A 23,417-nucleotide genomic window follows, 5' to 3' on the forward strand; every position below is an offset into this window, starting at 1 on the left:
ACGATTATTCACCAAAAATAAGACATTTATACTTTTTTTATGAACAACATCAAATGAACTATTTTTTTATTAGATCAATTTACATTGATCAACCACCCATCTCTAACGTTTTTGCAAAATGATGTAACCTTGCAAGAACGTCGTTAATAATTAGGTTTATTTTTAATTTATTTCAACAAAGAGAGGAAACATTTTTGAGAACGGAATATGGAAGTCTAGGCATTTACAGGGCTTATGACCTGTTATTGGCTGGTTTAAGTGGCCACTTTACACACTGTGTAACATTCACCATTCTGCCCATGTTTGAACATCATTGAACATGACAGGTCATAAGTCCTGTAAATGCCTAGACTTCCATATTCCCTTCTCAAAAATGTATCCCCTCTCTGTTGAAATAAATTTAAATATGAACAACTCCCTAGGGAGGAAATCCAGCCAGTCTGCAAGCATTTGGACATAATCAAACATTGTTGTTACGTTTATTCTAGTTTTTTTTTGGGTTTTAAAGCTGGTTTTATTTATTTATGTTGATTTATATGTCAAGCATTGTATTAAAAAAAATAATTAACATGCCAGATACTAATGATTTTTCGTGTGCCAATATAAATCACTCCTTAGACGTCACTACAAAGTGATGTCGTCTATTGCTGACAACTGTCATTCTAATCAAGCTATATTTTAAGGACTATAGTACAAATCTGAGCATCTTATTAGATTTGTCTACAACAATATGGTGAAATTTGCTTAAAAATAATACCGAGATCTTTGATGTATGTGTGTATGTAGGAGTATGGCATGCATCAGTGAAGACGCGAACCTTAATATCACTTTGTCACACTCACCCTTGTAGGTGGCCAATGAGCGCAGCGCATGCAGAGGGATATCCGGAGAGCCGCACACCAGCGCCTCCAGCTCAGCCGCACTGAACAGCGCCAGCAGCGGGCCGGGAACCACGCGCGAAGCGCCATCTCGGACAGCGGCCGCTTGCTCGTCAAACTCGTGCAGTCTGCAATGACAAATTTGTTTTAAGGCTGTAGATAGTCTTGTAAAACGCACGCAAAATGAGGAAATCATACGATTTTGCCATTTTTAAACTAATTTAATTTTAATCGCGCAATAATAAAAATACATAAATTAGAGAAAAAAAAATTTTTCTGACTTTTTTATGTAACTAAAAATTTTATGTAACTAAAATATAATTACTTTTAGACCGACAGATTACACCATTTCAAATTTAGACTAAACTTAGGTATCTGGGATCTCAATAAAGACCAATACCCGTATGCAGAGACAAAACTTAAGGTGACGAAAGTACATTCTATTGTCTTCACCTTCGGGTTATTCTCCGCATTTGAGATTAGAATGTACTTTCCTCACCTTAAGTTTTGTCTCTGCATACGGGTATAAGTATTGAACTAAAATTTGTTGCAATAATTTAAAGATAATAAGTTGACCATGAAAGTGGCCGAAGCCAAATTTATTTTTTTTGATTTTGAAAAGAAATACAAGCATTTTGAATCTCATACATTTTTGTGACATTTTTCTTTATTTTACGTGAAATATTGAAATATTTTAATTGAAACCTTTTTTTATAGAATTGTATTCTCTTTTTTTTTAAAAGAAGTTATTTCTGGTTGTAATATTTAATTTATAACAACAACTTATTTACGTTTTTATGACCTTCAGACCTGCCCTTATCGTTTTCGGTATATTTTTTTACTATTTCGCAATTAAACAAAAACATTAGTTTTAAAATGACAAAATCGTATGATTTCCTAATTTTGCGTGCGTTTTGCCAGACTACAGCTTTAATATTGAGGCTCGTACAATAGATTTATACCTACAAACAGGGCGTTTGAATATTTAATAAGAATTCGGCTACAAATCGGCCTCGTGGTGTAGTGGTCAGTGCGTTTGCTTGCCATGCGAGAGGTCTCGGGTTCGATTCCCGGCACGGTTGATCTAAAATATTTATTTAAAAAGGTGTTTTTATATTTCATGATCCCTGAGGCGTGAGACTGATCATCTTATCTTCATGTAACAAAATATTATCAAGGTACGCTACAATTGGTGTACCAATGCAGTGCCCTATGCACCATCGGGTGTGGAAAGGTAATGATGATTATGATGAATCTGTTAGTGCTTGTTGTTGAACCGAGTAAACATACAAATTTGTTTGTGTTTAGTAGACACACTAGAATGCTTTATATGAGAACTTATTGTTACGCACACATAAATCAGAGGTTATTAAAGATTCGTAATGGATTGTACATTATTGCGCGTAATTAATCAATTATATTTTTAAAAAACACGTAACTAACCCATTGCAACACAAAGCTGGCGAATCTCCGGCCAAGGTCAATTTGTCACTGACCCACAAAGCTGGCGATTTCCGGTTTGTCTTTGAAGTGATTTTTTTTACATTAAAACTGAATGACAATAACTTTATGAATAAAAATGACATAAATAAGTATATTTCGGTTCCTAATTTCATAAAATATTAATTTGTTCTTAATGTTATTGTAATAAAAAATTGTGTCAAAATTAAATAGTGTGTTGTATGAACAAATTATGTCATCTTTATTAGTCTATGGGTTAAAATAAAAACTTTGAAAAAATATTTATAAAATGAAAAAAATTATTTATATGAAAAACTTTAAAAAAAATATATAAGTAAAATAAAAAACATTGATAATTATAATAATAAAAATACTTTTTAGTTTCATTCCACTTTTATTTACAATTTTTTTTTTACTAATTTTTTACCAGTGACCGGGTTTCGTCGTGACCGACATCGTCAGACTGGTGGGAGACTAAACAAATGTCTTTGTTATATACAAGTGCAAGCAGGGGTTGTAAATCATAATTTTATATAATTATGTAAATAAAAGAATTTAAATTAAAATCATTTAAGTATAAGGTAATAACAATTATAAAAAATAATTAATAAAAGTGGAATAAAACTATAAAGTATTTTTATTATTATAATTAAAATGCAGTTCCACCAAGAAATGTCAGTAGAAAAACTCAATATATTAAAAAACATTGATAAAAAAATATTTAAGAAGAAAAATTTTGAGCAATTGAAGATTCCAATGTGACAAAATTTGATTATAAACATTTGTTGGACTGTCGTTTGTTATCAACCTTTTCAGCCTGGACAGATAAGACAAACCATTTAGAAATAAAACTGAATTTTATATCAATCATGTAAAGTGTTTTTTCTTCTCTGTTGGAATTATTCAATATTGGAATTGTGCATTTGAACAAAAAAAAATGAAAGAACAATCTGATTCTTGTAGATGGGTGTCAGTGCTATGGAATCTTCTGGGGTCACTGCTAACCGTGTAGATTTGCTGTAGCTGGTTCCCATAAATTAATTCTTGCCCTATAAGCCTAGGTATATTAGCACTACAAGTATCAGGCTATCAGGAGAGCGCTTTCACATGCTCAAGTTCAAACTTCTTTTGCGATATAAAGCACAAGACAGGTAAGTTATGGTTGGTTTGCCGCCGCAGGTTTGACTTACCGGTAATTGAGTGCTAGAGAGACGTATTCGTGGCGGTTGTCCGGGGTGATTCTCCGGTACCGTCGAGAGAGAGGAATCTCTTTTCCGGAAGCCGACGGTGTGGAGAACGGGAGCTCTAATGACTGAAACTCCTGAAAAAATCAACGCTACAGTCAGTTTACTGAGAATATTATGTATGTGCGTAAAAATATATCTCTCTTTCCCAAAAATAGCGACAAAAATCATTATAACACTAAAAGTAAAGACAAATTAGTAAATATATTAAAATAAAATCACTTTGTTTTTATGTACCACTTATATTCTTATAATTTGACAACCGACTAGTTTCGGCAATACTATGTCTTCTTCAGAGTTAATTTTCACAGTAAGGGTAGAGTGGGCGTGGCTACGGAAGTAGAGAGGAGAGGGAGAGAGCCGAAACTAGTTGGTTGTCAAATTATAAAAATATAAGTGGTACATAAAAATAAAGTGATTTTATTTTAGTACCAGTTAGAGTGAATAGGCTAGTTCAACTTTATCACTGCAACAATCATATCTCAATATATTCTAGCAATTCAGTACTGAATCGTCTACATGCGCTGGGTAATAAACATGCGGATTTAGGTGACATATTTTTATTGAAATTTCCAGCTTATAAACAATTACTTTAAAACATTTTAGTGTGGAATCAATATTTTAATTGTGTTCTTTCTAAGTAAGCACTGAAAAAGTTGTTACTGTATATACTCCACTGTAAATACTTATGTATGTATGTAATGTAAAAGGTACTTGTACCGTTAATTCTTGAAAAAATAAAATAAATATGTTAAATAATAATGTTCCACAAAGTAAGTGCTTCAAACATGTGCAAAAAAAGATAGTGCAACTTTTCATTGATAAGTAAGAACCTTGGTACTTGTTTATAGATTTAAATATTGAATTTTATTAAGTTTAAATTCCAAAACGTAAAATAATTCATTTTTAAATAAAGAACTCTTTTTGCAATTGTCAAACTCTGCTCTTCTCATCAACAGGGTTGCACTCTATTCAGGAATGCAATTTTCAAAAATGTATCGAATGTCAGTTGATATTATTTTAGTATTAATAAAAATTCAGTAAAAAGATTAACGGGTAGAAATGAATAATAAATAAACAACTAATGTTGTTTGTAAACATTAAAAAACAAACTTTTTTTAAACACAAAAAAACAACATCCTTCCAATTTTTTTTGTATATGCATTCTAGGCGAATGCAACCCTGATGATGGATGGAAAAACATTTATGCTCCTAACTTATTTTCTACTTTATTAATTGAAGATTTTAATAGCTATAAATATGCTCGTGGCAAAGATCTACATTTCGCTGAAAACCGCACGTAAATTGGTCTAGTAGTTATTCAGTCTATCGAGGACACACATACAAACCTAGCCTTTTATATATATAGATTGAAGATAGCTCTCTTAAGGTTCACATAGAGATGTCAAGATGACCAGAGGTCACACCTCCGCACCGTGGCATATCACAGCTGCTAGAGAACCGCAGCGAGGAATAGCACCCCTCTATTTATATCTCGAGATGACCGGGTGACCCCTTACATTGTGGTCCGGCGGCATGTCTCGTATGCAGAGTAGCGCGGGCAGGAAGCCGGCGTCCACCTCCGCTAGGTCGCGGGGGCGCAGCGCCTGCCCCCCGAGCTGGCGCCACACGCCCTCGGCCAGGTGCAGCCCCAGCGGGGACCCCGTGCGGATGGCTATGCCCATCAGGACGCCTGCAAGGTAGAAAAACTCTTCAGTAACTGCGGTGTAAAAATAGCTTTTAAAAGCTTTCTAATTTTGCTAACATACTGTAGATATTCAATATTTTTCATTTATTTTTTTTTACTTCTGCTCTTATAATTACATTGTGCATATATATATGCATAGATTATTTGTAAACTGTTTAAGACATATTAAGGAATAAAGATGTTCAAGTATAGGCGGAATGGTGAATGTTATAGAGTGTGTAATTTCAACGCTTATCAGTTCATAGTTTACCTCTTCGTTCTAATTCTCAAGGCACTCTCTTAATACCCAACCACGGCTTGCCATCCATGCGGCTAGACTGTGGAATTATCTCCCAGATGTTACTACATTATCTCTGTTTAAATCACGTCTGAAAAAACATCTTCTTTCTCTTCTTTAATCTCTCCTCCTTTCCTCTTTCCTCTTTTTTCCCTTTTCCCATTTTGCTCGATGTTTTGATTTAAGGTAATTTATAAACAAATATGTTTGTAAAATTCTGTGTAAAATTCACCATTTTGCCTATGTGTGTAAAGTGGCCACTTAAACCAGCCAATCACAGGTCATAAGCCCTGTAAATGCCTTGACTTCCATATTCCCTTATTTTGTTAATCTTAATGACTCCCGAGGGGGTGAAATCCAGTCTTTTGTCTACGAACATTTGGACAAACTCAAATATTGTTACAAATATGTTTACTTCTATTTTTATATATATGTCTTTAGCTTTTTAATCTTTATTTTCTATTGAATATGTTCTGTAACTTGAATTATAAAAATAAAACAATTATTTTATTTGTTGGTTGGAAGAAATTGCCATTTGGCAATAATAAGCCCGCCAATGTATAAATAACATTATGTACAAAAAGTTAAATAAATAAAAAAATAAAGTGGCCACATAAACCAGCCAGGTCATAAGCCCCGCAGATGTCTTAGACTTCTATATTCCCTTCTCTGAAATGTTCTTCATCTCCGTTGTAATATGTTAATATCAACACAAAATGAATGTTGGTCTTATGGACTTATTTATGCCTCAATAATTATAAATTCAATCAATACTGCGAATATGTACATAAAATAAATATGGAAAATTTGAATCCCCTAGATCTAATCAGATAGTCAATTTGTCATCTCACCCAGGAAGCGGAACATGTTCAGGTGCAGGACGGAGGAGGCGCCCGGGTCCAGCAGCAGACAGTCCCGGGAGGCGCCCTGCTCCGCGCGCCCGTTGGGCGTCCGCACCAGCAGCGGCGCGGCGCCGCTCTGCAGCTCTTCGCACATCTCCGCGATGGACTCGCTGTAGCCGCCGCCGCAGTCGTCCACGCTCTCGCCTGACAACAGCAACCGCAATATTGCGTGTGGAATTTACTTTATTTGACGAGTCGTAGTATGCATTACTTTACGGTAAATATAATGTAAGTTTTGTTAATTTATTTATTTATACAGGATGTCCCAGAAGTCGACGTCAAGCCGGAAACGGATGATAGAACAAGTCATGCTAGTTGTGAGAAAAATGTAAAAAAAAATCTAAGTCTTGTATTTTTTTGATTATAGGCATTTGAAAAAAAATCGAGAAAATCGACAACCTGTGATGGTCTTTTAACTCTCGTTACTACAAATCTTTAATTTATTTCAATTTTTTTTTATTATGTAATTCTGAATAATGTTTCTGTAAATTGTGGTCCAAAGTTTAAAGCTAACTGCTCCAGCTTGGAAGAAAATGTTACTTTTTGTCAGAGAAGGAGAGAGTCATTTTACGAAATGTGAGCGAGACAGATAGTGGAGCCACTTTTACTAATGTGTGGGATGGATTTTTTAAACATTTTTCTCACAACTAGCATGACTTGTTCTATCATCCGTTTTCGGCTTGACGTCGACTTCTGGGACACCTGTATATATGCCCGATGGACATTTTTAGGGACGTATGTATAAATAGAAAATTATTATAAAAGAAAGTAGAAAGACACAATGGTATTTAGCAGACTATATAAGATAGGTGGATAGGTGTTTATAATTGAATTTGATTCATTGATCGTTTGAAAGAAGACAACTTGTTATCAAAGAAATCAAGACTGGTATGTTTGTTGGCAGACCTAAGAATTCTGGGCATAGGGGAATGAAAACCATAGTTAGTTCTATGGTTATCGGTATGAAAGAGTAAGTTTTGTCTGAGGTTTTTAGTTGGAATATTTAATTTTATCGAGCTCAGTAGTTCAGGCGCGTCAAAGAGTGAGTTGAGAATTTTCAATAGGACTCTAGTATTTCGACAGTCTTTAAGAGAAGATATATTTAAGCTAGTTTCTAATTAATTATACGTATTTTGGTCTCTGGATATACCCAACCTCCAGCCTATCTTTCTTAAAAATCGATGTTAAACTGATTCAATATTTTTATGAGACATATGACTCCCAACACATGTGTCGCTCGACGCGGCCGTTTTTGGAATTATTCATTTCTAGAACAAATCAGCCAGTTGACATTTCAATCGTAATGAGAATACCTAATACTGACCGAATTACAAACTTTTTACAAGTTATTTGTTAATTAATGGATAATATAGCTACACAATATAATATATCACGGAGTTACGTCGTTTGAGTTGATTTCATAAATGAGAGTTGTTGTATCACACAGAACCACAGAAAAAATAGCATTTTATAGTATATATACATTTTGTTATGTACCTACTATGTAGGTATAAATAAATGATCTTTTTTTATAGCTTACCTGTAAATAAAATCACTGTTCGCCACTGCTACATACAGAATCTTCGATTTCAATACCTGGGCTCGTTTCGTGTTAATTTTCAGATATATAAAAATGGACTTTTTTGATACCCGTCACCGTTACAAACAGTGACAGGGCCTCCGATTAATACGAGAATTATATATAGGATGCAACGGTCCATGGTTTTGATACTGGATCTCCCCCACTCACCGATGAACTTGACCTTCCAGACGCGGTGCGGCAGCGCGAGCGCCTCGTGCGTGAGCAGCGGCAGGCGCTGCACCATCTGCGCGAACACGGAGCGGGCGGCGGCTCCCGGCGCGCGCGCGCGGCGCCCGCCCAGGCGGCGCAGCTCCACCACGGGCCCGTGCTGGCGGTCCCGCACCATCGTGCTCATCACCACCTGCCGGGAATCAGCTTAATTACATGATGAATAAATAGAGTAACTGCATAGACTTTTTATTTTTAATCACTGAACACTGAACTCACTTATATATTGTCCAGTGTTCATTTTACTTCCTGATGAGATTTTGAGGTCATGTACTAATTCCGCGTCTCTCAGCGATTTTACGTCCGCTCATATCAGCAGTTTGTTAATAGTCAATTGAATGTTTCGATAATTAATTGTTCATATACAGGAAATATACAATTCATCTTCAGCACTGTCCTCCGGGCGATCATAGGTCAGATGACAGTGAGTATTGTTTTACAGGGTGAACATGGAGTCCCACAAACATATTGATGAATAATAGTATGGATAATTAAACTTTTGCACTGCAAATAAAAATGTCTGCCATAAAACAGGTTGTACCCAGTCAAGCGGACTACACACAATCCATAAAAATCTTTTACCACAAAAATGTAGTAGATTATAGGAATTGTTATGTCGATAAACCATTATTAAATATAATTGTTAAATTTTCTTTGAAATATTATGGCAGTCTAACCTTTCTGAATGCGGCCTCTTTAGCATGATATGGCAGAAGAGAGCGAAGTTTTTCTATGGTTTTGTGAGTGAGCATAGACAACACTGGAATGATCATCTCAGCAGCATGATGTAGCAAAACCTAGAACACACAATTTTTAAGATTATTATATCGACTAGAATCTATATAAATATTCTTATTTCGTGTCTGGAAGATTATTCAAAGAATGAAGGTTCTTCTTCACATTTTCTAGTTTTTCAACCGGTTGAAAAACACTACTTCGCAAAATGCGGACGAGAAAAAAAATAAATATGACATTGGCCCTTTTAGACCCAAGACACAGATATGTTTTTAAACAGTTATATTTCTTGGCATTAGTCTGACTTACCAGCCTGTTGAGCAGAGCGGCGGCCGGAAGGGAGTGGAGGAGGTGCAGCTCCAGGGGGGGCACGCAGGGGGAGCGGGGCACGCGTGGGGTCTCCCGACACAGGGCCACGGTGTGGGCAGAGCCGCACGCCACCATGCTGATCTTCTTGCCCTAGATACACAAATACCAAATGACAAATACAAATGCCAAATGAAACCACGCATTCCATAATGATGAGATGAGAGAATGAGAGGGTGCAGAAAAAAATTTCTGCATTATCTGTATCTCAGGGAGTGTGGATTTTACCTGTGGCTTTTCCTGACTGACTTCTTACTAGGAATGCTGGGCTACCAGTCATTGTTGGGGAGAAGGAATATTCATTTGGGTGTTCACATTTTTCAACTCATCGGTGGTCGCATACATAGTCCTGATATTCTGAATGAATTTGGTCTATTTGTCCCTGATAATTATTTATTTATTTATTTGACGGACTTATGCAGTCCATTCTAACGATGGTAAATACAATTTCTTATAATAAATACAGGACTAATCAAATAAAATACAACTAAATAAAATTAAAGCTAGGACAAAAAAAAATTAATACCTCGAGACAAGATACTACATCAAGGAATATCTAAGGGAACTATGCATTCCAGATGAACTAGCTGACAGGCGTCTCACGCTTAGATCAGCTACGTCTACGGCGAGAGGAAAAGTTATTATACCTCTACGCAAACAGCGCACAAAATTTTGTATTTTTCTAGCTTGGAACGGGGTATGTACCCTTGTTAGCTGGGCAAAGTGAACATGGAATTGTATTTTGATAAAGAGTGTGAATAAATAAATAAAAAAATAAAAATAATGGTGTGATCACAGCAGATAACAAGACAATGAAAGGTGAGAAAACCAGCTACAGGAAGGTAACTCCGACAGAAACATCCACCAGAGAAAGCAACGGGAAACCACTCTGGTCTTCATTTTCCAGGAATCACTGTAGCAAGTACATCAAAGAGCAGTCATTCTGGCTGGTTTAAAAAAACCTAAGTTTAAAAAGAAAGTTTGTAAGGCGAAACAGAAAAACACTGCCGGAAAGAAATCAGTATGCAGTAACGAATAATTAGTAATAAATATATGAAAGAGAACATATTGAGAAACAATAGTTACTTTATTTTGATAGCAAATCATTATTTACTTATAAATATGTAAAGGAAATTATTCCCTTTAATTTTGAAAGTTACAGCGTTCCGCGTTGTCGATAAAGCAGTGTTTCACAGTTGGACGGTAAAACAGATAAAACCAAGATGGCGACATTATGTCAGATTTTTACATGGCCGAAGTAAATAAAGAATACAGATAGTTTGAATAAATCGTAAAAGCAAATTGGAAAGAGATTGACTTAATAAACTTAAATGTCGTTTCTTTGTTTTCACAGGTAAGAGTGTTGATAAAAATATGTTAATTAAGTTCGTTTTCTGATGTAAAACTGATAAAATAAATCTTTGTTTTCACAGAGCAATCAATATTATAAATACAAAGACTGTGCAAAAATAAAAATAAATAAAAAAATCACAAGAGTGAAGATAAAATTTGCAATGAGGAATTCCAGCCCAACCCGGAATTAAATTTTAAAAATGTTTTCGTGTACACGTGAATATTTAAAAAATTTTGAGTAGGATAAAATATCTCAAAAACGCACGCAAAAATAAATAAAAAATGTTAAAAATAGTATTCATTTTAAAATCGTAAATAATGACGTCACTCCTTATATCTACGTGTAGTATTTCCGGTTTCCGCTTTAAAGCCCCCGCACCTTGTAAGGAACGTTTTGACCATAGAAAAAAAAGAGTATAATTTGTGATTGAAAAGTTTTGACATTTCAACAGCGTTGCCAGATCTACCGTTCGCAAAAACAATCATAACATAGAGATGAGCAAGTTACGATCAACTAAATGAAGTAATCAAAGCAATATTCCACAGATTCTTGTCAGTTTTGTTATTGGCTGGAGAAATACAACTTACCGCGGTCAGTGAAAGTAAGAACGCCAACCGTTTCATGACGTCACCACTGAAAAGTGACACACTGATTACAGTCATTTGGCACGGTATTTGATAAATGCAACTTTAAAAAATCATATCTTTGTAAATAAAGCACAAAAAAAAAAAAAAATTTTGCTTAGTTAAATAGTACGCAGAATGGAAAACAGTGGAATTCCTCTTTGTTGATTTTGTTCCAGAACACGGGACTTGGGCGTCAACTAGCAAGTTACCTGCAGAGCGAGGACAGGTCGAGGCCGCTGGGCTGCGGCCGTGGTGCCATCCCCCAGCTGCCCTTCGTCGTTGTCTCCCCACGTGAACACCTCTCCGGCGTCACTGCACGCCACGCAGTGCAGGGAACCTAAGAAAATAATGTATTTTTAATGTTTCCTCCCAAGTACCTTTTTCATGCATTCAAAGTTCAGGTGGGTGCTTCGCCCCCCAGAACTTCTACGTCACAATGTAAAAAGCGATGTTAGTATGTGTGTCCTCGATAGGCTAAAAAACTACTGGACTGATTTACGTGCGGTTTTCAGCGAAATGTAGATCTTTGCCTCGAGCATATTTATAACTCTCAATATCGACAATTTATTAAGTAGAAAAAAAGTTTGAGCGTAAATGTTTTTTCCATCATTACCAGGGCTGCATTTGCCGAGAACGCATGTACAAAAAAAATGGAAAGATGTTATTTTTTTGTGTATTAACTCATTACAATAATTGATATCAAACTTTGAATTGCGTTCATTTTATATATGTACGATTATATACCTACTGAAATCTAGCAATAGCAAAGCATCGCCAGGTTTAGCTCATAAAATATGTAATGATTATTCGTCCTCATCATCATTACCTTTCCACATCCAATGGTGCATAGGGCACTGCATTGGTACACCAATTGCAGCGAATCTTGATAATTTTTTGTAACGTGAAGGTAAGATGATCAGTCCTACGCTTTGGGGACAATAAAATATTCTAGTGTACAAACACCGTTTTAAATAAATATTTCGTGTCAACCATGTCGGGAATCGAATCCGAGACCTCTTGCATGGTAGGCAAACGCGCTGACCACTACATGATAAAATGATTATTAATGTAGGTTAAGTATGAAACAATGGAAGCAATTTATAAGAACCCACTGACAAGCTGTATGCTTACAATTCAGTAGGACTTTCATTTTAAGATTATTGTTTAACCTGGCCGAACCGAAGGGGGGATTCAAATCCCCCATAGACCGATTTTTTAAATTTTACTTTATGTACATAAGCATTTGGCAAACTAACAAAAACGAATAAAATATTTGAATGAGTAAAATATGAGTACGTGAAAACATGAATAAATTATTGCACGGTCATAAACACTTCCAATGTTTTATTTTCCTGACGCCATATACAAGTAGGGGCTGGGGTCGTTTGGTCCCCCCGTTCGGATCATGTGTATTTTTTGGATGCTTAGTGAGGAAAAGGTTACATTTTTTTTTTTAAATAAAAATTTATTTATTTATTAACGGACATTGTCCATTTATACAATTTATAGGGTTTAAATATTACAATAAAAGAAGGGTTAAAAACATTTTTAAAAAAAGAAAAGAAGCATTGACAAACATAAGGGACATCGAGACAAGATCTGGACTATTTATTAAGTGCTTGTTTGAATCGTTGTAAACCTAAGCCAAAAAAGTCCAGATCTTGTCTCGAGTTAACAATACGACAAAGACGGATTATTAGAGAATTAAGGACATAGTTTGTTCTAGGCTGATCGATGTTTCTGAACCTACGAGTTGGAATATAGAATTTTACCTGTCTCGGTAATGATGGCACATTGATTATACCATTTAGTATGCCGAACATATATATGGAATCAATATTAGTTCTACGTTTTTGTAGACTAGAAATATTTAATTTTGACTCTATATCAGCATAAAATAATTAAGGGGATGAATAAAATACATAAAATGATTAAGGGGATGAATAAAATAAAAACAATAATAAAATTTAATCAACAATGTCATACATATGAAACAAGGGGTAAAAAAAAAGATAAGATTACCAATGAGGAAAAAAACAGAATTTCAAAACTCATTGTATAAGGGATTGAAGCTGTACAATGAGTTACCTGAAGAAATAAAGGAAATAGAAAAAATTGTACTATTATTAAAAGTTTATATTAGTTCTTAAGATGTAATGAACTAACTTAATAAACCATAAATAAATAAGAATAATTACCTCTCTTTAGTTCAAGCATCCACGCTACTTTTCGAAGCGAGCGATGTTGGACTGATTCAATGTGATTTATGCGATTGACATAGAACGGATACCAGCCCACTATTCTGGGAGGCATGTTCTAGAAGAGGGCGAACAGTTGAGCAATAAAGAGTTTCCACAATACCTGTAGCGATGGAGATGATCTTGTATTCGTGCAGAGCTTGCACCTTGCGCGGCCGCCTCACGTGGTCTGCACTGCCGTGGCCCAGCCGATGGTAATCTCCCTTGCCCCTTGAAAAGCGCAACCGATATCAAATAATAACGCAGATTAAATTTGCATCAGTAATTAAATTAGAATATGGCAATCATTTATCTAGGTTCTCTCATCAGCGATGGCGATGGGTGTGAAGGTGAAATACGGCGACGTGTTGGTATTGCCAAAAGTGCTATGAGTCGGCTGGTGAAGATCTGGAAGAATCGCAGTATAACCATCAACACCAAAAAGAGACTGGTGAAGGCTTTGGTTTTCTCAGTGTTCATGTACGGTGTGGAGTGTTGGACACTGAGGGAATCTGAAAAGAAAAAAATCGAAGCTTTCGAGATGTGGTGTTGGCGGCGAGTGCTGCGGATTCCGTGGACGGCCAGACGTACGAATGCATCTATTCTCCAGGAACTGGACATAGGAGAAAGACTGATATCCATGTGCGAGAAAAGAATCCTGCAGTTCTTTGGGCATATTTCCAGGGGAGATTCTGATAGTTTGGAGAAAACTATTCTCCTGGGAAGTGTCGAAGGGGCAAGGTCGCGTGGACGGCAACCGACAAGATGGAGCGGCACAGTCACTGAGTTATCAGAATCATCACTGACGAATGCCTATAGAAGCGCACAAGACCATTCCAGATGGAGGGAGACTGTCCACAGACGAGCCATGCCAGGCCATGAGTCAGGCGTAATCACCATCCTCAGACATGAGGCACGGATTGAAGAGATAGCAATCTGAAGAAGTGCTTCAGCGACAGCGATACTCTCGCAGAATGTATGACCGATGTGTACTTCCATGACGCATGGAGTAGAAACGCTTACTCTCACCAATTCGACGAGGAAGCTCTGTGTAGCACAGAGAAAACACCAAAGACCACGCTTTGTATATCGAGCCACAATCGGCAGAACAACAAAAGTGAATTGGGCAGGTAAAGGTTTTTTTTTTGTTAAATATATATTTATTTTAATAATCCGGTAAATGATTGGTTACTGCCAATACTGAAATGACAGCCAAATTGTTTAAATACCTTCTGCTTTTAAGATAGTGGCGGTAACGCTGTTTTGCCTGTAATCTGACAGCGGTGCGAGCTAGCGTAACCGCCTACATTGTCGTCGGTTACGTTGCTGAGTAATTCTGGCAAAAGGATTTAAGTCATTGACATTCGCAGTTTAAATCCTTTGGTTAGAATGTGTATAAGAATTATGCGATTGGTTCAAAGCTCATTGGAAATAATGAAATTGTTTTTTCCATAATGAGGACGATCAGCGGTTTTTTTATTTGTCAAAAGACGAGCCAATTTTTGTTTTAATATTACAATGTATCGTATTAATAGCGATTATATGATTTTTTAAAGTTTCGTAATTTTGAAATTACTCCACGTGTGACGTCACAAGTTCTCTTTGGTGAGTTTTGCTGATTGGTGAATTAGCTTCCCATAAATCGGAAATCTATCACAACACGCTATCATCGTTTGATTTAGACGACCTAGTGACGTCGTTTGCAGTAGTTCGTTTTTATTAAAATACATTTTTGATTTTTCTAATATTTTCAAGAAACTTTGCCGTACAATTTAACACTTGAATTTTTACGGCGCGTAGGAAAACATTTTTTTAATCCGATTTCCCGTACCAGCGACCTTCCGCATTGTGGTTCGAAGCCTTCGACCCGAACTCTATCAATATGATGCTGTTCAATTTCAGGCAAAATAAATAATTACCAAGTGTACACGCTGCCTGAGCGAGTGAGGGCGACGGAGAACTGGGAGCCGCACTCCACTCGCGCGACGCCCAGCCCCGACAAGGACTCGATCCTCAGGGGCACCTTACAGTTGTCCGAGCCTCCACGTCCTGCCAATCACATATAGAAACATAATATCCTATAGTCCTTGAAATTTAGCTTGGTTAAAATGACAGCTGTCAAACTCATGTCAATAGTGATGGGAAATTACTGATCACTGATCATGTACCGATCAAATTGATTTTATCAGTTTTTTCATGCAAACATGAAACCTTGTTTCCGAAAATTGATATTTATTCATATTCATAATTTTATTTATTCATATTACAAAATGAAATATCTTAATTTATATACATAGAAATAATTAAAATAATTTATTTTATTTTATTTATTTCGAATACAAACAGATGCACAGGTTAAATGAATATTTTTTTTTTTTAATTATATAAAATGTATACATAGTAGGGGCCTGCCATCCAATTATATGTATTCACTAAATAATACTGTAATAAAGCGACGACGGCTTGAAGTTTAAACTATATAAATAATAAATATACTATATATTAAAATAAGATAAATATGGACAAAACAAGGAGATAGTGGAAAGGAAAAGAAGGAAATTGACAAGGAGCGGTAAAGGATGATAGAAGGAAAGTGAGAGTGAAAAATTGCATTTGATTTAATGATTAAACGAATTATGAATGAAGAGCATGAATCAAGCCTATTAATTCTCTTCTGTACATATTGTATGGAGTGTTAAATATATCAAGACTGTTAAATGTTTCACATATACGAGGGATCGTAGAATGTTTCCGATGATTAGTTTTAAATTTATGAATATAGAAAATATCAGAGAGTCTAGTTGGCCTGGAGGGGACACGGTAAGCAAGTAGATTAATGAGTTCCGGGGAATCGAATTTATTATTGACAATTAATAATAAATTATAATAATAATAAGGTTAAATCAGGTATTTATAAAAATAAGTGCCTAAGGGAAACACTTTGTGTAATTCTGATACATGCCCTAAATACATGGGCTGAAATTTTACTTCAACATTTATTGATTTGAAAATGTTTTTTAAATGACCCAAGCAATAATACCGAGCGATGCTTCGATGTCCCCCAACTTTCTCATCTGAGACATTGAAACAATTTATGAAGGTACTGGACATTGGATAGTCAACACATTCCTGGTCATGTGGCTACAAGAGGAGATCCCAGCAGAATGCTCGTACGAGGATTTCCTGTAACTTGAATTATTTAATACTAAAAACTTGCAAGACTTTCGCTCAGAGAAATTGATCTTTTCTAGGGAAATTTCCAAAACTGTTCAATATTCTGAATGAACATACCTGTACCTCAGAGGCAGACGGATGCAAATCCAAGCATCAACTCAAACAATCTACTTTCTCTAACTGATTTCAAATAATTTAGAACATTTTTTTATTTTTTTTTATTTATTTCTTAAGTTAGCTTATATTAAAACTAATTTAAACTATTATGTAAATTTACATCATCTATATATATTAACATTTCCTTACAGTAACTTATACATTTATTTTTAAATTCTTTCAGACACTTTTCATTCTTCATACATTCAGGCATCTCATCATACATTTTTAAACCCTTATACATCAAACAATTTTGCGACTCAGCTCTTTTCAATAATGGTAGTCTTATTTTATCCTTTTGTCTAGTAGCATATTCATGACAGTTTTTGTTTAAGACAACTTTATCGTTAAAATATTTTGGTAATTTATCGTGAAAAAATTTATGTATAAATATCAACATATTAGTCTCCTTCTTACAGATAACCATTTTAGTTCATCTCTCATTTTTTTTACATTGCTATATTTATTTTTCTTAAGAACTATTCTCATCGCTTTATTTTGTAAAATTTCTAGTTTATTTAAATTTCCTTCGTTTGCTAAAAATAATATTGTTGAGCAGTAATCTATATGTGGAAGAATGATTGTTTTGTAAATTAGTTCTGCAGCATCTTTATTTAATTTATTTCTCAATCTACTAAGGAAAAATATTACATTGATTTGTATGTTCAGTATCTTAATACATTGGTTCTTTCATTATGAGACTTACACTTCTTCAAAATCAATGGACATGGTCATAAACTGGATACGAAAATCGAAATGTCATTTTATCAGATTCTGGATTTGCATCCGTCTGCCTCTGAGGTACAGATATAAGGTTCTCCAAAACAAAAGCCATTTTCAGGAGAGGTGTAAACGTTTGGATTTTTTTCTAAGGAAAGAGACCATTGCAGGAGACTGCTGCGAGGCATTGCATAATAATATGCGTGCTTCCACATTCCATTATGTTGTATCCCAAATCAACACAGGGCTCTTGGCCTCATAGAGTTAGGGATACGTCATTATTTTTTCACAATACAGTAAAACCTCGTTTTTACACCGAAATGTTCAGGACCCATTTTTCTTCATACATTCTCATACAAATATTCCCCCCAATTAACGTTTCTTACATTTTTCATAACCCCGGTTTCACGATTAAAAAATTTCGGAATTCATTTGATGTGTCAAAAAATCCAAAATTATGTCGTAATAATGACGCCGCGGCCGCGCGCCACCGTGTGTGCCACGCGAATGAAGAATAAAAACAGGTAAACAACTAATAAAGGACAAACTATTGTCTTAACCTAAATTCAAAGCAGGCGCAGCGTAATTGACCTTTTTGTTCAAGTGTCTTCCTTTAGGGTTAGTCATTTCATTTGAACAAAAACGTCATATTGACTTGTACAAATCATGATACACAGTTGACAAACGTTTAGAAACAATAAAGTTTTAATATCATTGGATTGCAATGTTTAAAACATAACAATAAAAATATTTAAAGTTATAAAAAGGTGGTTTAAAAATCCGCGAACTATATGACAGTTGTTTTTAGTGATGCCATAGAAAAAAAAGTGATACCTTGTAAATAAAATTTCCCAACATTTAGGGGAAAAATAACTTTGCAAATTCAAAATTCTATTTTCGTTTTTTTTTATTTACACATAAATAATTTTAACATGCTGTTTTTAAATCAAATAAAAAAACAGATTACATATTGTTTGAAAAAATATATATTTTTTTTAGTGAAATCATTGAAAATAGGTTAAAAAAATATTGTCGATTTCCACTTATCACCGTTTTTGTAGCAAATATTTTATTTTTATGTAATTCCTATTTTTCCATACATTATTAAATTCCTCACTTTAGTGTTTTCCTCAGTTTTACACTTTTTTTCTTGCTCTCCCGAAAAACGTAAAAAGGGGCTTTTGCTGTATGTATCTTGGTATAAATAAATATTACACTTATGTAACTTAAATCATTCGGACTTGTCTGACAGATCTTACGAAGAAGACGATCAACAAGTTAAGGTCAGTAGAATTTCGATGATCACAAGTGGACGGCATATTAATGTGGTTAAAGGTTTAGCGAAGTCAGTGCAACTAACCGAGTTTGCCATAGTCCCCGTCTCCCCAGGACCAAACATTGTCGTCGTCGGTGACACACAGAGTTTGAGCGTCGCCGGAGCCGCACGCCACATCCACCACTCGATATCCAAACAGGGCTTCGACCTGCAAATAGACAACCACCATTACAGAAATTGTTAAATTTTAAAAATATTTTTGATTAATATTTTAATTTCAAGCGAGCAGCTTTTTTAACGAAAGTTAGTTGTTGGCATATTTTCACTTTTCTAAAACTAACCTAGCCCCTTTTTGAAGTTGTTTAGTATTGGCGTTCAGCTTGCCTTGGCGACAGCTTTGTTAATTTATTTGTAATAATAAAATACGAGTGACTCACCAGCTTGGGGGAGAGTTGATCCTCCGAGTCGCCGTGACCGAGGCGGCCGTAGCGACCCTTGCCCCACGTGTACAGCTGCCCGGCGGCCGTGACGCAGGCTGAGTGCGCGCCCCCGCACGCCACGTGCGCCACCTCCATCCCCACCAGCGCGCTGATCAGCCTCGGCCGGTCGTATTGCCTGGAATGGGACAAACAAAATGCCCGTGTACAGATTAAACACTCTCCTCCCTAGGGAGTTATTTAGATCTAAATTTGTTGCAACAGAAGGAAAACAGATCTCTTGTAGTAGAGGAAGCTATTACTGTAATACAATATTATTTTACAACACAAACTGTTTCCATTTTGAAGATAGACAGAAAAAACTACAGTCTGCTGGTTTAACGATGAAATTTTTTAACCATCAATATATCTATGTTGGTTTTTTTCAGTTGCATCCGTGCCCCTACTTACACTCTGTTCCCGTGGCCGAGCTTCCCGTCCTCGCCTTCCCCCCAGCTGTACACCGCCCCCTCGGCTGTGAGCGCCAGGCAATGCTTTCCCCCGGAATTGCAAGCCACCTGCAAAACATTAATAAAATTACCATATTGATAATAAAATAAATTAATAAACAGAGATAATTAACAATATGTTCAGACAGTTTTAAACACTACGTATTTATGTTTATAATTAATTTATGTACATCAATATTATTTATATTACAAAACCCACAATGAAAATAACAAAAAACTAACATAAGCTATACACTTGTGGAGCAGTTGATTCAATATTGGTTTGGGCGAATGAGACGATCCATTTTACTTCTACCTAACTCCACTATCCATTTTTTTTATAGCCTTTTTGAACATTTTCTCGTTACTAATTGTTTTAATAGATAGTGGAGGTAGGTTATAGATTTAAATTGAATAATACTCAAAATCCCTTTGTCCGAAAGTGGTATTAGTTTGTATTTGTTTAAGTGGATTTTATGGATTTTTGTGCAACAAATACACTATTTAAAACTGTGTCACTCGCACCACCCCATCCGATTATACCGTACTCCAAAATTGATTGGCACAATGCAAAATAAATCTTTCAAAGTATACTTAAGCTTATGCTATGTTTTTGTTCTTTTATTGTGCGTTTTATAATAAAAATAATATAGGTATACCGATATTGAATATAAACATATATAGGTAGTGTTTAAAACTGTCTGAACATTTTGTCAGTTAAGTTAGTCTACTTTGTATATTCTCACACGTAAAAAAATAAATAATATGGCGGTAAGTGTCCTCGGCATGGGTAACCCCAATGAGGTCACATTATTTGTATTATTTGTTATTGTTTATAATGTGAAAAAAATTACTAAATGAATGAATGAATGTTGTAAATTGAAATATTACAGGAGAGTAATTATTTAGCTATTTTGTGACATTATAATAAACTGACATATTTTATAACAAATATTAATGAAAAACATTAAAGCACATGTATTTGTGCAGAAAACAGTTAAATAATATAATAATAATAATATTTGGCCGATTTATGTAGCGCCATTTTTGTGCAAAATCACCCCAAGGGCGCTTTACAATTGTATACTTAAACTTACATTCTAACTAAGCTGTGACATATTATATTTTCTGATTTAAATTTGAGGGTATGTGTGTATTTGAGGAAGTGAGATTTTAGTTGGGATCTGAACTGACTGAGACTATTGATGATTCGTGAGTTTGAAAGCAATTAGTTCCAGGCAGAGGGGCCAGCAACGGCAAAAGCGCGATCTCCGAATCTAGTGTTTGAGGCGCTTTGGATTTTGACAAGTTTTCCTCTCCCTGAATCAAATGCTGACCTAAAAGTAGATTTTATTCGACATGTATTTTCCCTAATACAAAGGTCCGATAGGTATCTCGGAGCCATTTCACAAAGGGATTTGAACACTGTCCAGCAAAGCTTGTATTTTATTCTCTCTCGGCTTTTTAACCAGTGCAAATCTCGAAGATGTTGTGAGATGTGAAAATATTTTTTACTCGCGTAATAAGCCTTGCATGTACAAGTTTTTCAATTGACCCTCTACAAAATGGTGGCAAGAAAAATATGAAATCCGACATCGGCCCTTTAAGATCCAAGCCACAAAATTATTGACAGAATAAAAATCTACGCAGAGAAAATGAAATAAAGTGTACCTTGGTTATGAAGACATGCTGAATAGACTCCAGTAGAGTGGGCACCAGTACAGACTCGATGCCGCCAATTCCCAGTCTTCCTCCAGCTCCATAACCTAAAGGAGAAATTGCGTTTCATTGTATTTATTTATTTGCGGACTCTGAAGAACCAGTTACCCCCCCTCCCCGGTGCGCGGTGATGTGTAGCCAGTACACATTGCGTCTAACGCATAATATCTTTCTAAATATAATCAATATTGGGTTTAGATTTTCAGTATTCCTCTATTACACATTTACGTATCGACTGAAATCATTTGTTATTAAATAATAAGTACTTATTAGTTATTAGGCACAAAAAACATTTTATTGGAAATCGGGAATAAATTACAAATATCATCAAAAGTATACTCTCAGTCAGTTACGTAGTCCAGTACTATATAGCTACTTAGTAGCTCACGGGAAGTTGGCGCGGGTGCACGTTTCGCCCGAGTCGTTAGCGATACCCAATGGTTTTTTCATGTTTTCAGCAGTTAGATTTGAAATATTAGCATCTTTGAATTAAATTATGGTTAATTAAAGCCGTTCTCTATAAATATTCAATTTTTCCCTTTTTAAATCTCTTATTTTTTTAATGTGTAGTGACTACACAGCACCGTAACGGAAGGGTGTTTTTAGGACAGTAAGGTAAAGGTTAAGTACTCAACAATGTTTTGATTATGTACAAATGTTTGCAGACTGGCTGGATTTCCTCCCGAGGGAATTATTCCGCTCTAAATTTGTTGCAAAAGAGGGAAAACATTTTTGAGAAGGGAGTACGGAAGTCTAGGCATTTACAGGGCTTATGACCTGTCATTGGCTGGTTTAAGTGGCCACTTTACATACTGTGTAGCATTCTCCATTCTGTCTATGTTTTAACATCCCCTCAACTCTTCCATCTGTTGACTTTAGTGGAGTAAACAAGCTGAAACCTTTATCATGTGGCTGAGATTCATTTGGCTGAACTAATTTACCTACTAGACAACACCTGAAAACCATTTTCCAATTTTTATACTTCTTTTACCAGTTAGTTGATTCAACAATGTTTTGTGTACGTCCAGATGTTTGCAGACTGGCTGCATTTCCTTTTCCTAGGGAGTTATTCTGATCTAAATTTGTTGCAACAAATGGAAAACATTTTCGAGAAGGAAATGGGAAGGGAAACTTCACAAAAGTCAACAGATGGAGGAGTTGAGAAAATGTGGATGTTTAAACATAGACAGAATGGTGAATGTTACACAGTGTGTAAAGTGGCCACTTAAACCTGGATTCAAACTAAAGATATGAACTCTTTTATCCATGATATATTTTGTTGCCCTTTAATAATACGGAATACTTTTATGATTTTAAAAATATTTTTTATTTCCTTTTTTAATTACTACAAAATAAAAAAGTCCCCTGTAATCTTTACAGAATACTCTCTTTTCTTTTTCTAATACCACACAAAAATATTAAACCTGTCTATTTATTATAGGAGCAAAAATTCATAAACATTTCTTGTATATCCACAAACAGGCCATGCCTTTGTGGGATTTTTGTTTACTATTTTTAATGTTAATATGCATTTCATTGCTATGTAATTATCCATTATTTTTGAAATACTCTGTTTTCCTCTTGTGTATATTGTAAAAAAAACATATATTTTTTAAAAACCAGCCAACGACAGGTCATACGCCCTGTAAATGCCTAGACTTCCTTATTCCCTTCACAAAAATGTCTTTTCTCTGTTGCAAAAAATCTGTTAATCACTAATCAAAGATGGACGCCCACTACATTTGTCGTCGCACATATATTACGACCTCGATTAAACCGTCTCGCCCATCTCATTGAATCACTTATCGCATGTTTTCCACACACCTTATATCACAAGTGACGAGATTTT

General features: G+C 35.4%; 1 protein-coding gene across 1 annotated transcript in view; it reads right to left on the minus strand.

Annotated features, from left to right (window-relative positions):
* The window catches only part of HERC2 (E3 ubiquitin-protein ligase HERC2), a 151,555-nt gene that overhangs the window by 14,497 nt on the left and 113,641 nt on the right, over positions 1-23,417 (minus strand). The window contains exons 73-86 of the mRNA XM_088227494.1: positions 21,521-21,615; positions 19,812-19,918; positions 19,362-19,539; positions 19,009-19,132; positions 15,518-15,647; positions 13,723-13,829; positions 11,571-11,698; positions 9,325-9,474; positions 8,958-9,077; positions 8,221-8,413; positions 6,420-6,614; positions 5,104-5,276; positions 3,530-3,660; positions 843-1,006 (exon numbers count right to left, since the gene is read on the minus strand). Coding sequence (XP_088083620.1) covers positions 843-1,006; positions 3,530-3,660; positions 5,104-5,276; positions 6,420-6,614; positions 8,221-8,413; positions 8,958-9,077; positions 9,325-9,474; positions 11,571-11,698; positions 13,723-13,829; positions 15,518-15,647; positions 19,009-19,132; positions 19,362-19,539; positions 19,812-19,918; positions 21,521-21,615 — 1,995 coding nt within the window. The remainder of the gene's footprint in view (positions 1-842; positions 1,007-3,529; positions 3,661-5,103; positions 5,277-6,419; positions 6,615-8,220; positions 8,414-8,957; positions 9,078-9,324; positions 9,475-11,570; positions 11,699-13,722; positions 13,830-15,517; positions 15,648-19,008; positions 19,133-19,361; positions 19,540-19,811; positions 19,919-21,520; positions 21,616-23,417) is intronic.

This window comes from Micrasema longulum, unplaced genomic scaffold (genome assembly GCF_059751315.1).
Source record: "Micrasema longulum isolate JH-2025_06_02 unplaced genomic scaffold, ASM5975131v1 h1tg000044l, whole genome shotgun sequence".
In the NCBI taxonomy this organism is placed as follows: domain Eukaryota; kingdom Metazoa; phylum Arthropoda; class Insecta; order Trichoptera; family Brachycentridae; genus Micrasema; species Micrasema longulum.